Source organism: Nicotiana sylvestris, chromosome 4 (assembly GCF_000393655.2).
Source record: "Nicotiana sylvestris chromosome 4, ASM39365v2, whole genome shotgun sequence".
Classification (NCBI taxonomy): Eukaryota; Viridiplantae; Streptophyta; class Magnoliopsida; order Solanales; family Solanaceae; genus Nicotiana; species Nicotiana sylvestris.
In genome coordinates, this window is record NC_091060.1 from 122,074,001 (window position 1) to 122,088,972 (window position 14,972).

Below are 14,972 nucleotides of genomic sequence, written 5' to 3' on the forward strand. Positions count from 1 at the left end.
CTGAGATCGGTGTTTTGTGAAAAGGGCTTTGCATCCTAGTTAAGGATTCTTGATCGCTTTTTAGCGTTAGTGAGGCTGGTGGTTTGGATGTATAGACCTATTATTTGTTATGAAAGGTTGTGGGAGCATGCCCCACGGGAAGGTGGTATAAGTGTGGCATGTAGTCACTTGATTGATTGAAGAGTTAAACCAAGTATGAAGATTGTGGTGATATCGTTAATTTGAGGATTTATGCCTGGAGGGCACTCATCTTATTGGGTTATGGACTGTGGAGGATTACCCCGGTTATGATGGTTGTTCTCGTGTGTTATGAGAAAAAAGGAGTTATTATGGACCTTCGAAAGGTTATTAGCCTAGTTTAGTGTGATCAGAATCAGCTTGAGGTCTATGGATGGATGTAAATGTGAATATGGGCTCTATATAAGGCCAGATGTGTTCATTTCAGCAATGCGCTCCTTTGGACAAGTAGCCGGGGTACTACTTCATCGTCAGCTATTTCATGTAATGATATATTGCGTTGTATGAGATGTGAGACAGATTGGTGAATTTCTTATGTGTTGAGGTTCCGCATAGAGATGATGTTATATGAGCAGGATGGCTCTCGAGATTCAGATCGAATATCGAACCTCAGTTATGCTTGAGTTTTGTAACCTATGGCACTATATGTCTCCCCAGGGATGGTATTATGCACATAGCGTGCTTGTGACCGATATTCGGTATTTTGTTGTAATGAGCAATTTAGCTCGATGTATATCTCCTTATGTGAATTCTATGTGTGGATCGGGTGGCACACCGCCATGGGTATGTTATTTGGATCGGGTTGCACGCCGCAACAGTGTGATGTTGAGTATAGTCTTCTATATGCTATTTTTGTATGTCTCGTTTCCTATTTTCTAAGGAAAGTCCATATTAATGCGTGAGTTGAGTAGTTCCTTCCAGAGTTCGTTTTCCTTTTGTCACATTCGAGTTCATAGCCTATTGGCACATTGTGGTATCATATGAGACTTTTGATCATGTCCGGGGTGGCTTATTGCCTGAGCGATTCATACTGGGTGAGACAAGCTCATTGGATTTAGGATCAGTGCAATCTGATTATATGAAGTATATTAAGGAGCTAAGACCATTATTTAGTTCAGAATGAGGTGATGGTTCTTGTCAGGAGTATATACCCAATGATTTGTTGATTCGGTAGTTGGGTATGAATTTCTACACACCTCTTCCGTCTTGGCGGTATTGTAAGAGTTAGATCAATACCTATGTAGGTCATGAGGTGTAATGGGAGCATCAGATTCGTGGAATTTCGACTAATTTGATCAGAGAATGTTATTGTGGTCTTGTGATTAAAGTGGTGCAAGGTGTGAATTTAACTAAGGTATGCAGTCATGTTTTGGTATTGCGGGTAGTTATTGATACGGTGGGCGTATGTTGGAACAGGCATGGCAGAGAATTCTGGATGTAGGAATTGGGCTCTAAGGCTTATTTGCTTAAGTGAAAAAGGATATCTTCAAATTGATTGAGCTAGGCTGCCCAGCTGAGTTATGGTAGCACGGGTAGGTGCTCGAGGTGTTAAACAGTGATTTCAGACAACTGCAACACAGTTCTTAGCACGTTCGAGGACGAACGTATGTTTAAGTGGGAGAGAATGTAACGACCTAACTGGTCGTTTTGAGCTCTAGCGCGTCGTTCAGTAGTTTGGGGCCATGAGCAGCTTCACTTCAGGTTTTATGACTTATACGCATGGCCGGAATTGAATTCTGGGGAATTCAGAGTTGATTTGAAAAGGGAATTCTCATTTCGGAAGCTTTAAGTTGAAAGAATTGACTAAGATTGTATTTTAGAGTAAACGACCTCTGAATTAGGATCTGAAGGTTCTAGTAGGTTCGTATGATGATTTTGGACTTGGGCGTATGCCCAGATCGGGTTTTGGATGACCCGGGAGCATTTTGGTGCCTATTCTGGAAGTTAGCATTTTGGAAGAAATTTCATAAGTTTGGGTTTAAGTGCATTTTAGTGTTATCGCTATCCGTTTGGGATTCCGAGTCTGGGAGTAGCTCCGTATGGTGATTCTGGATTTGGGAGCGCGATCGGAAGTGAATTCGGAGGTCCGTAGGTCATTTTGAAGTAATTTGGCTAAAAATAGAAATTTGAAGGTTTTTGAGAAGTTTGAGCGAGAGTTTGACTTTTTGATATCAGGGTTGAATTCCAATTCCGAAAGTTGGAGCAGGTCCGTAATATCGAATATGACTTGTGTGCAAAATTTGAGGTCAATTGGACGTGATTTGACGGGTTTCGACAACGAATGTAGAAGTTTGAAATTTTAAAGTTCATAAAGTTTAGATTGGAGTACGATTCATGATTTCGACGTTGTTTGATGTGATTTGAGGCCTCGAACAAGTTCGTATCATGTTTTGGGACATGTTGGTATAACTGGTTAAGGTCCCGAGGGCGTCACGTGGATTTTGAAAGGTTAACGAAATGAATTTCAGACCAAAAAGTTGCTGAAATTTTCTGCAGAAAGCTGTTTTGACATCAACTAGTGCAATTGCGGGGCAGAATTTGGAAGCTTCTATCTCGAAATATATAAGAAATCTGAAAATTTTGAAAACACATAATAGTTGTTGCCCTTGCATTCTAGTTTTCAGAAAGTTAAACCATTCATAATTTGGACATTTGATCAGAAAGTTATGATCGATTGAAGATGGCTGATGGAGCAGTTTCGACAGAAGATTCTGATGCATGGAGCCGACTTTAGAAGCTCATATCTCGGAATTTATAATAAGTTATATGGTGTTCAACCTATCAAATGAAATATCTTCGAGTCTAATTTTTAAATCTTCAAACCGTTTGTCATTTGGATATTCCCACAAGGAGTTATGGGCATTTTAACAAAAGGTGTACAGCAGGGAAAAATTGTAATAGGATGTACAACCTGCACAGCGCAAGGTACAACTCGATGAAGGCTGGGCAGATTGTTTTAAACACGAGTTTTGGTCCATTTCTTTCATTCCTTTCATTTGGCTTGGATGATTTTGGAGAGCTCAAGGAGGGATATTCACAAAGCAACACTAGGTAAGTGATTTCTTCCTATTTTTGAGTTAAATATGTGATCTTACATGGTTTTAGACATGGAAAATTAGTATAAATTTGGAATTTTTGTGGAAGACCTATAATTTGGAATTTTGGACTTTTACCTTGAATTTGAGCATGAAAATTAGAGCAAATTGTATATTTGAGTTAGTAAAGCTATGGGTAGAATTTATCTTCGAGAAATTTCGGAATCCGGGCACGTGGGCCCGAGGGCATTTTGGTCAACTTTTCGAGCGGAGTTGGAAACTTATATAATATGAATTGTTACAAGTATTAGAGTGAATTTTTATTGGTTTGCCCGTTGTTTGAATAGTTTTGGGGCGTTGTGCATCAATTGGAGTCGTTGGAAGGGCTTGGAAGCCGGTTATGAAAATTTCGGAGCGAGGTGAGTCTGCTTTCTAACCTTGTAAAAGGGAATTGTCCCCATGGGTGAGTTAATTGGTTATGTGCTCCTATTTGTGGGGCTACGTATGCACGAGGTGACGAGAGTCCGTGCGTAGTTACTATTATGTTATTGTCCGGGTAGTCTAGGACCCAAAAGCATGTTGTACTTGGAAATATTTGCAATCCTATTGACAGTTTGAATTGCTTAAATCACATCAGATTAGTAAGTGACTTTATAAAAGATTGAGCTTCATTTTCTTGAATTGTAAAAAGAGAATTGGATTTTCCCTGGATAGTTGTTCCTTGATGAAGTCTTGATTAACTGTTTGAATATGTGATTCTATGTGTACCTGCATCGCATGTATGATTCGCGAGCAGGGTGTTTGTTTATTTTATGTTGATCGCGTTGCATGGATGATTCGCGAGCGGAGTAATAGATGCATCTATGGTTCGGGCCGTTCGACCCTCGGCAGTGCACATTTTACATTTCTATTGGATCGGGTCGTACGACCTCAGCATGATATGTGCATGCTTGTATTGCTTGCCTGAGAATTTTAAATGTTGATATTTGCCTTTCCTGGCCACAGATAATTTGATAAAGGTAATGAAAAGCAAATCTTTGGAAATCCTTTATTATTTGAGAAGTTGTTTACCTGCTTTCCGGCTTTATGAGTTTAATTTGCTCTATGAAATCTATGAATGTCTCACACTTTTACTATATTATCATTGGACCACTAGTAAGTGTCGAAGTCGACCTATCGTCTCTACTTCTTCGAGATTAGACGGGATACTCATTGGGTACACGTTGTTTTCGTACTCATACTACACTTGCTGTGCATTTTTGTTGCACAGGTTCATATGTTGCTTGTGGCTTAGCGGCATAGCGGCATGGTTGATACGGAGACTTAGGCGAGCTGCATTTATCGAGACGACTCGCAACCAGCAGAGTCCCCTTCAGAGTATTTTACTGTTTTTTTATTTATTTTTGTCTACTTTGTATCCCGGACAGTTACTGTATTTTATTTCATGACCTAGTAAATGCTCATGCACTGGTGACACCGGGTTCTGGGATGATTATGGGGTATCTTGTATTAACTTCTTAAAATTCATATGTGATTTGAAACGATTAACTTTGACTGGTGAAATTTGAAGAAAAAATCATAGTTTTCGAAATTATTAAAACACGGATTTAATTAAGTATTTTGGTTGGCTTATCTGATAGCAATGTCCGACGCCATCACGACCCTTAGTGAATTTTGGGTCGTGAGAACATGGCATTTTTTGGAACACAGTCACATGGCCGTGCTCAAATAACGCTTAGATAGCACAACATGTTGGATCTCCTACATGGTCAAGCTGGCCGCTCTCAGATAGCTCTCAATTTGGGCAACTTCTTTCCTTGCTCTTCTCTCGTATTTTTTTTGCTACAAAAATTGTCTTATATGTTCATTTGGTCTTTGGACGAGTAAAAGGAGCAACTGACTGATTTCACGAGATCTTCAGAAACATCCTCCACACTACCCGAGATCATATCATAAAATGTGTAAAAGTGTTTGGGCAAAAGCTTGGTCCGGGATTCTCGGTTATCGGAATAAATGTACAAAATTTCTCAATTGTATCATATTCAAGATGCTATCTCTTTATGACATCTATATGCTAAAAAAAAGGACATAAGGTCATTTTAACGTAATACAAACCTCTGTGAACTAAGTTCGGATTGTTAACTCAGTTGCATAACTCAACTTTTGAAGTTAATCTTGGACGAGTGTCATAATAAGCTCATGCTCAACAGGAAAAGTTTCACGAGACATAAATCGAGCAAAACTAGTACAACAAGTTCGGAATGTAAGCTTAGCACTGACCACGGATGATACATTAACTAGCCTACACTTGAGATCATGCATATCTTCGGAGATCTCCAAATGCTGGATATACGGGGCAACAATTTCCAGAGAATGATCATCGCTGTCATTTGGCAACCAATATTCTTCGAACTTAAGTTTCTTTAAGTTTGAAGAATTCATTTCCAGACGACGAAACCCCTCAAATCTAGAAAATTCTAGAGTTTCCAAAACAGGACAACCTGATAGTAAGTTCACAATATCATCATCATATATCATAATATATTTCAACTTTAGGCTCTTTAAGGACTTCCAGTCTATGATCAAGCCTTTATCGAAATAACAGCAGCTCAGATCCAATGTTATCAACGAGGAGCAAATTAATGCAAATAGACTGAGGCAAATCGATGTTATCTTCCTCACTACAACCTGGCCACAACACAACATCTTCGACTTTTTTATCAACAGCGGTGCCAAGCCATCGGCTAATTGCAGACTCGTATTCACACAGGTATGTGAAATCCAGTTGTAATTTTTTTATTTTGGAACAAGTGGAATGATCTAATGCATAATCCACAAAGGAAATGAAGTTTTGTGCTTGCGATTCCTTTTCACACCTGAAAATGAAGTGATTAACTGAAGTCCATAGATATTGCCACCTTTTTGAGAGAACACATTGTCATGACCTATTAAGAAGAAGCAGCAGCTGGAATTCGAAATGGCAAATGGGAGTAGGCAATAACAGAAAATGGTAGAGGGAGTAATAGAAATTTGAATGAACGGCTAGGATTAGATTAAGCATTAATGAACGCCAAGGGCTACGATTTGGCCACGTCAACTGAAGGGTTGTTATAACCAACTTCAACAGAATGGGGAAGGCATCGTTCATTAGAGTATTTCCCTTCTCTCTCTCTCTCTTCGATTTCTTTCTCCTTCTCTCTTCTCTCTCTCTCTTTCTTATTCCTAACAGTTTCCTTCTTCTTCTCTTCTCTTCTTCAGGAATCTGCAGCCATGGAGTCTAGTTAGAGAGTAGTTAGTTTTCATACAGAATTGTAATCGTTTTTCTCTTATTAATATAAACAGAAAATTATCCCAAAAAAATCATTCGGTTTCTGCTATTGTTGTTTATTTCCTTACTTCCATTGAGTTCATTACAATTGGTATTAGAGCCTCGATTTTGCGACTGTGAAGGAGGTGATGGTTGAAGGAACTAGGCTGAAAGTTATGGATGATAAACTAGTTAGACACGAGGAGGTTCTGAATGAGGTTATGACCACTCAAGAGGAACTTCGCAGCACTTAGAATGGAATACAGGGCATACTGGAACTGATCCTAGAGTGACTGACTAATCTAGAAAGGGTTCCACAAAGAGCACAAGGGGAGAGACCTCAAGGTGATGGTCTACTGCCTATAGCAGGTCAGGAAATAAGGCAGCATCGACCTCCAACAGTACAAGCTCATGTGCCTAAGTGGGAGATACCTTACTTTGAAGGTCATGAGCCTAAAGGGTGGATAAGAAAGTGTGAGAGGTACTTCAATTTGTATAGAACTCTTGATAACTTGAAGGTGGAAGCAGCAGCTCTCTATTTGAATGCATTGGCAGATATTTGGTACGACTCATTAGTACTAAGTAAAGGTAAAGTAAGCTAGATTGAATTCAAAGAAGAATTGTTGATTCGATTTGGGGAGAAATTAATGGGAGACATAGTAGATGAATTCAACAAGTTAAGCCAAACTGGGACAGTGGATGAATTTTTGGGTAAGTTTGAGGACTTGAAGGCCCAAATGCTGATAAGGAATCCTAACTTGGATGAGTCACACTACATATTCAGTTTCATTGGGGCTCTGAAGGAAGAGATTAGGTTTGGGGTGAAGCTATTCAAACCTACAACTCTACGATTTGCTGTGGAACAAGCTAGGTTGCAGGAGAAGGCCATAGAAGTTGCTCTCAAGCGTACTAAAGTAGTAACAAAGCCTCTCTAATAACTGGCAATCCTAGTAGTACCAAAGCACCTACTGCAACTGCAGTTAAGCCAAATTCATTCAGGCTTAATCCTGAGGTATATGAGTATAGGAAGAGTAACCATTTTGAGTTACAAATGTGGTGAGAAATATACTCAAGGACATCAATGCAAGAAGAAGTAATTGAATAGCATGATAGGGACAACAAAGGTTCCTACTGAAACTGGTGAGATAGAGGAAGAACAAAGCTCTGCAGGGTTGATCATTGAAGGAGAAGTGGAACAAGCGATCATAGAGGCAGTATGTTTGAATGCCCTATCCGGTGATAACAAAAGGGTCAATACCATACTGGTGCGAGGTACCATAGGGAACAGGAAACTAACAGTGTTACTTGATTCTGGGAGTACTCACAATTTCATTAATGCCACCACAGTTAAGGAGTCAGGGTACGAAGCCCAACCCTGTCCACCAGTGAGAGTGACAGTAGCTGATGGAAACAATGTTATGTGCACTTCGATTTGCACGAGCTATCAATAAAAAAATGCAAGGCAGGCCCTTCCAAGAGAACTTACTGATTATTCCACTTTGGGGTTGTGACATGGTGATGGGAAATGACTGGATGAAGAAGCATAATCCAATCAAATTCGACCATGAGAAGATGTGTGTTACCATTGGTAAGAAGGGCAACAAGCTAATATTTCAGGGCATTACTGAGGAAGGGAAGTTGAACCTAATCACCAGTGGAACAATGGGCAAAATGCTAAGGAAAGGTCAGGCTCTAATAGGTCACCTGTTCATGATGAGTGCTGCAAAGGCAGAAGAGCAAGACCCAATTGGAGAGGCTATTGAGGAGGTACTACAACAATACTCAGATGTATTTGCTGAGCCTAAGGCCTTGCCCCCTGTCAGGACCTTAGACCATACCATACCATACCGTTGAAATTAGGGGCTATGCCAGTCAATTTGAGGCCCTATAGATACAACTATTACCAGAATGAGAAATTAGAAATACATGTCAAGGAGATGCTCACTAATGGCATCATACAGTATAGTCAATCACCCTTCTCTTCACCAGCCTTACTTATCAAGAAGAAAGATGGGACTTGGAGGTTCTATGTAGACTATAAGGGACTGAATGACATTACAATAAAGGATAAATACCCAATACCCATTGTGGATGATCTATTAGATGATCTTAGTGGGTCTGTGATGTTTTCCAAAGTAGATTTGAGGGTTGGTTACCATCAGATTAGAATGAAGGTGGAGTATGTGTACAAGACAGCATTCAAAACTCACATGGGCTACTACGAGTTCAAGGTGATGCCATTTGGGCTAACAAATGCCCCAGCCACCTTCCAAGCCTTGATGAACCAGGTTTTTCAACCTTTCCTTCGAAAATTTGTGTTAGTTTTCTTTGATGTAATACTTATATACATCTTATCTGAGAGGGAGCATGTAACTCATTTAAGTGTAGTTTTTGATACTCTAAGGAAACACTATTTATTTGCTAAAAGGTCTAAGTGTTCTTTTGGTAAGTTCAAAGTTGAATATTTGAGGCATATTATAACTGTAGAAGGAGTATCAACAAATCCCTCCAAAATAAAGGCCATGGTTGAGTGGCCTAAGCTCAACTCCATAAGAGCTTTGAGGGGATTTTTGGGACTGACTGGGTATTATATGAAGTATGTTGCCAACTATGGCATCACTTGTAGACCCTTGACTGACTTATTAAAAAAGGAAGCCTTTAAGTGGAATGAGGAAGTAGACTTAACCTTTGAAAAATTGAAGAAGGTTATGACTTCTACACCTGTGTTGGCATTACCTGACTACAACAAAGAGTTCGCAGTAGAGACTGATTCTAGCCAAATGGGCATTGGGGTTGTACTGATGCAGGAAGATAGACCAATAGCTTAATTTAGCAAGGTCTTAGCTCCAAGACACAGAGGTAAATCCATCTATGAAAAGGAGTATATGGATCTGCTGAATGCAGTGGAAAAGTGGAGACATTATTTACAGTACAAATATTTTGTGGTGAGAACTGACCATCACAGCTTGTAATATCTCCTAGAACAGAGGGTGACTACTGCTATACAGGAAAAGGGTCTGACCAAATTGCTTGGGTTGGACTATGAGGTGCATTATAAGAAGGGAGCTGAAAATAGGGTAGCTGATGCCCTTTCTAGACAGCAGGAAGATTCAGAAGTTCAAAGGAACCAACTCCAAGGAGCATTGCAGGCCATTAGTATATCAGTTCCTGCATGGGTGCAAGAAATAACACACAGTTATGAAGGGACCCTAAAGCTACATAAATCATTAGCCAAATGGATGTGACTCAGCAAGGACCCAACATATGGCACTACATTGCTAGCATACTCAGGAAGAAAGGGAAAATTTATATTGGTACCAATGGTGGACTCAGAACTCAGTTGATATCCACCTTTCATGATTCTCCTGTAAGTGGACACTCATGGTAGCTTGGAACTCTCATAAGACTATCATAAATATTTTATTGGCCTAGGATAAAACAGATGGTTATTGATCATGTGTCTAGTTGTGATGTTTGCCTCAAAAGCAAAGATGATCACATGGCCTACCCTGGGTTGTTGTAGCCTCTACCCATCCCTAACCAGGCTTGGAGCCACATCAGTATGGACTTCATAGAAGGGTTGCCCATATCCAAGAACAAAGAAGTGATCGTTGTAGTGGTTAATAGATTAAAAAAGTATGCACACTTCATAACACTTACTCACTCTTACACAGCAGTATCTGTAGCTGAGGTGTTTTGGAAGAAAATACATCGCTTACATGGTATTTCAGAGTCTGTAGTGATAGACAGAGACAAGGTGTTCCTAAGCCACTTTTGGTAAGCATTATTTAAACTCCTAGGGACACAACTTCATTATAGCACTGCCTATCACCCTTAGAGTGATGACCAAACTGAAATGGTCAATAGGTGTCTGGAGAACTTTCTTAGATGTATGACTGCTACTAGGCCAACATAGTGAAAACAATGGCTGACTGCTACAGAATGGTGGTATAACACCAATTTCCATACCAGCTTACAGTGCACCCCCTTAAAGAAGTATACTGATACTCACCCCCACAGTTGTCATTGGGCCCCTTATTGAAAACTGTGGTACCAGCTACTGAAGATACAATGATGCATAGACAACAGATGCAACAGCTATTAAAGGACAACCTCACTAAAGCACAAGAGAGGATGAAATACTATACCGACAAAAGAAGAATAGATAGGGAGTGTTAAGTTGGGTATTTGGTCTATTTGAAATTGCAACCCTATAGACAAAGAATTCTAGCATTGAGAAGAAACTTGAAGTTGAGCTCTAAGTACTATGGGCCCTACAAGATCCTGGCAAGAATTGGAAAAATGGCTTACAAACTGTATCTTCCTCCTGAATCTAAGGTCCACTCTGTGTTTCATGTATCTTTGCTCAAGAAGAAGGTAGGAGATAGAGTAGTAGTGCAGACCACACTACCAATCACTAGCGAGGATGGTAAGTTCCTGGTGAAACCAGTGGCAATTCTGCAGAGGCGGCTTATTAAGAGGAACAACTTTGCCGTGGTAAGGGTACTGGTGCAGTGGTCAAATTTTCCTCCAGAAGATGCCACTTGGGAAGATTATCACTACATCAAGGCAAGGTTTCCAGAATTTGATTCCAATACTTGAGGACAGGGATTGTTCGAAGGGGGAGAGTATGTCATGACCTATTAAGAAGAAGCAACAGCTGGGATTCGAAATGGCAAATGAGAGTAGGCAATAACAGAAAATGGGAAAGGGAATAACAGAAATTTGAATTAACGGCTAGGATTAGATTAGGCATTAATGAACTCCAAGGCATCGTTCAACAGGGTCCGATTTCTTTCTCCTTCTCTCTTCTCTCTCTCTTTCTTCTTCCTAACAGTTTCCTTCTTCTTCTCTTCTCTTCTTCAGGAATCTGCAGCCATGGAGTCTAGTTAGAGAGTTGTTAGTTTTCATCCAAAATTGTAATCATTTTTCTCTTATTAATATAAACAGAAAATTTCCCCAAAAATCATTCGATTTCTGCTATTGTTGTTTATTTCCTTACTTCTGCTATTGTTGTTTATTTCCTTACTTCCATTGAGTTCATTACACACATGTTGTGAATTCATCCTTAGTTGGCAGAAGAGTGAGAATCTGAAGTAGAAGGGGTTTCGGCAACTGACTAATTCGGTCGGAAGCCATGGCTGCAGAAAGGCTAGGGCTTGGATAGTTTTCCGGTGGTCTTTTTCCCCTTTTCTAACGAGAGGGGCATTCACTCGTTCCTCAGTGCACCACTTCGGGTTTTGTTGCTTTTTCCCCTACTTTGTTCCTCTTAAATTCCATTAATTTTGATGAACTACTACCGAATTAACACAGTTATTCATTGCTTTATCTCATACTTTATTCCTCTTAAATTCCATTAATTTTGATGAACTACTACCGAATTAACACAGTTACTATGTAGTAATTAACTGTGTTAATTCGGTAGTAGTTCATCAAAATTAGTGGAATAAAGTATGGGAAAAAGCAACAAAGCCCGAAGTGGTGCACTGAGGAACGAGTGAAGTAAGTATATAATCTATTCGTTCGTGCAAATATTAATATTCATTTGTGCAACGAATACAATCTTAAAAAAAAATTTTGTTGAGAGTGAACTCTAACTAATTGAGCTACAAGAGCTTGTTGCTCTTTTATTTCAGTTCAAAACAATTAATCTTTCATAAATTTGTTATAAAATTTAAATACATCTACAAATTTAAATTTACTAAAAATATTAAATATAAATAATAAATACAGTATAAATATTTGTTATGTCACCTAATTTTCCCACTAATCTACCATCTAGTCTACCAATTCCACTTTACTTGAGTACTTAACTAAAAGTACTACTCCTTTCTCTTTTATGCGTCATTTCACACGCTGCTATCAATTTGCAAGGTTCGAAAGCCACGTGTGGTTAGTATGGTAACAGTAAAAAATGAAGTGACGATTTGCTTGGGGAAAGTGATGCATAGTGAATTCAAGAAAAGAGTCTTTGCAGCTGCTTTATTTCATCCAGTTTTCAGAAATCAGAAACAAAAAGAAGAGAAAAAAATATGGAACCAAGAAGTAATTTGAGTGATTTAAATGAAGAGACAATAAATTCAAATCACAACATATACATGAAAATTATTGGCATGTGGTCAACCAATTGGTTTGTCGTTGTACAGAATTATTTGGAATTATTTTTTTAGTGAACTGATTGTTCTTAAGAGGAAAACATTTAAAATATAGTCTCACTTATTATTTCATAAAATTATATAGATTAATTTTAAGGAAAAGAAAACTATTTGAAGCCTAGTTTAATTTCTTTTAAGAAATCTTGTAGATACAGGCACCCCTTTTAGTTAAAGAAATTGTTGTCATTTTCAAGGATACTTATATATAATTTTTTACAACGGTTGAAAATGAATAAAAAATATTTTATTCATGAAATCTGTTGAAATGAGATTAGGAATCAGCTTGGAAGGGATATTATCAGAAAATATTTATGCAAAAGAATATTCCTCTTTTTTTGACATATTCACTAAAATTGAAAGAGGCAATATCAACGAAATTTTGACTGCGAAATTGATTGGTCATTTCTATGAATTATTTGCTTGGGAGCATTCCATAGGTTTGCCTTTTCTGAAAATCCCTTGTGAAAGAGGATTGGTTATTGCATTATTAAGAGACCCTTTTTTTTTTTTTTACTAATGAAAGAAGAGACTTTATATTAGATCATAGAAGTTTAGTTATTACATAACATAGGGATAGACCGTATAGTGATTTTTCTCAATCTGTCTTTAGTAAAAATTTGTAAAATAAAATCTACAGGTGTTTCCCAGTATATAGTGTTTTCTCCCTCCGTTATTGTCTGTTGCTTGGTGCTTCCATACTTTGCTAGAGCATCAGCTACAGAGTTGCCTTCCCGATATATATGGGTTATTTCTTCCATGCCAGCAACATCAAGAAGGAAACTGCAATCATGAAGAAGATGTGAGTAGCGTGTGTGTTCGTCTTAAAATAAGTTACATAATACCTGTGAATCTGTTTCCGCTATAGTGGAAAAGATATTTTTGTGAAGGAGAGCTCTAGTCTTGCTATTAATGCGAGTATTTCAGCATGAAGAGCAGATGTTGCAAATGCCTTCTGCGCAAACCCCGCTATCCAATTGCCATGGTGGTCTCTGATGAGTCCACCAGTGCCACTTGTTTGATTGTTTTTGTCATAAGCTCCATCAATGTTTAGCTTGTACTGGTTAGTAGGTGGGAGCCATCTTATTGGTATGTGAAGCCTAGGTTTTGATGGCACATTAATCGGGGCGAGTGAAATGAATTCAGCCATTTGTATCGTAATTTTTTTTGGCGTGTGATGGATGAAGTGTGGTTGAAGAGGTTTGAGTTCCTATTAATCCAAATGTTCGAAAAAGGTGAACGACAGTAGGGTAGCAGAGTTCAGAGTTTTTAATGAGGCATTTGTTGTGTGGATGGCAATGTCTTTGTGACATGCATCCTTTATCAAGTGGCCAAAGTTTTGTAGTTGAGGTCTTTGTAGATTGAACAATGTCGATAAGTGCTAGGACTTTTTGCATGAGAAGATTATGTGGTATATGTCCTCTACTACGGTTGGGTAGAATTGACAAAGGTTTGTTTGGAATATATATATATATATATATATATATTTTTTTTTTTAAACAGAAAATCTTTAGTAGATAGTTTGTGGTGTACAAGAAGCCACATGAAATATTTCAGCTTGTTCAAACCATTGTTTCTACAGAAGGTTTACTTGATATTTCAATTTTCACCAGCGTTTACTTCTAAATTTCGGCTATGTTGCATTTAAATATTGTGTTGGTTGCTAGCACTGTGTAATTGAAATTAGTGCTTCTCAAAATACTTAACTTACTTCTTTTTATATAGCAAGAATGGTAAACTTAAACTGGGTTGCTCTGATGGTAAGCAACCCTCACTTCCAACCGAGAGGTTGTGAGTTCGAGTCTCCCCAAGAGCAAGGTGGGAAGTTCTTGGAGGGAAGGATGCCGGGGTCTATTTGGAAACAGTCTCTCTACCCTAGGGTAGGGGTAAGGTCTGCGTACACACTACCCTCCCCAGACAAGTTTGTTGGTAAACTTAAACATAAATTGGAAAAATAATCAACTAATATGAGCGTCTGGAATTATTTTGGTTTCTCCTTATGAAAATCACATTCAAATCTCCATTTTCCATCTTAACTGATTGGAGTTGTATTTCATTTAAGATTATTAGTTTCATTTACACTCTTACTCTCATTTTAGTTGAGCAAAGACACAATTAGTGAGTGACACAAAATACTACAACTTTTAAATTTATCAGTCCTAAACAAGCTTTGATTAGTTATATGAATTCTCTATGATCATGTTTCTCCAATTAAATTCGTCTAACGCCATGCTTTTATTTTATATGGGCATCTATCTCCTAATTGTGTTGAAAACTATTAGAGGGATCGGTCTATCCTCAAAATCTGATAATAATTGAATTTGTAAGTGGTTTTAAGGATATATGGATTAACTTGACACAAAGCGATAAATTAAGTTGTAATTGAAATAAACAATGATAAAGTAAATTCAAACCACACGAGTGGGATAATTTCAGTCTTGGAAGGTCAGCCACCCTCGA

General features: G+C 38.4%; 1 protein-coding gene across 1 annotated transcript; it reads right to left on the reverse strand.

Annotated features, from left to right (window-relative positions):
* Positions 1 to 5,222: 5,222 nt before the first annotated feature.
* On the reverse strand, positions 5,223 to 6,455 carry LOC138890094 (putative F-box/LRR-repeat protein At5g02700). Its single transcript, XM_070173449.1, has 4 exons — positions 6,450 to 6,455; positions 6,173 to 6,315; positions 5,742 to 5,929; positions 5,223 to 5,641 (listed from the first exon to the last, which is right to left on the reverse strand). Exons 1-4 carry the CDS (start codon positions 6,453 to 6,455, stop codon positions 5,223 to 5,225), a joined length of 756 nt encoding a protein of 251 aa, XP_070029550.1.
* Positions 6,456 to 14,972: the final 8,517 nt, after the last annotated feature.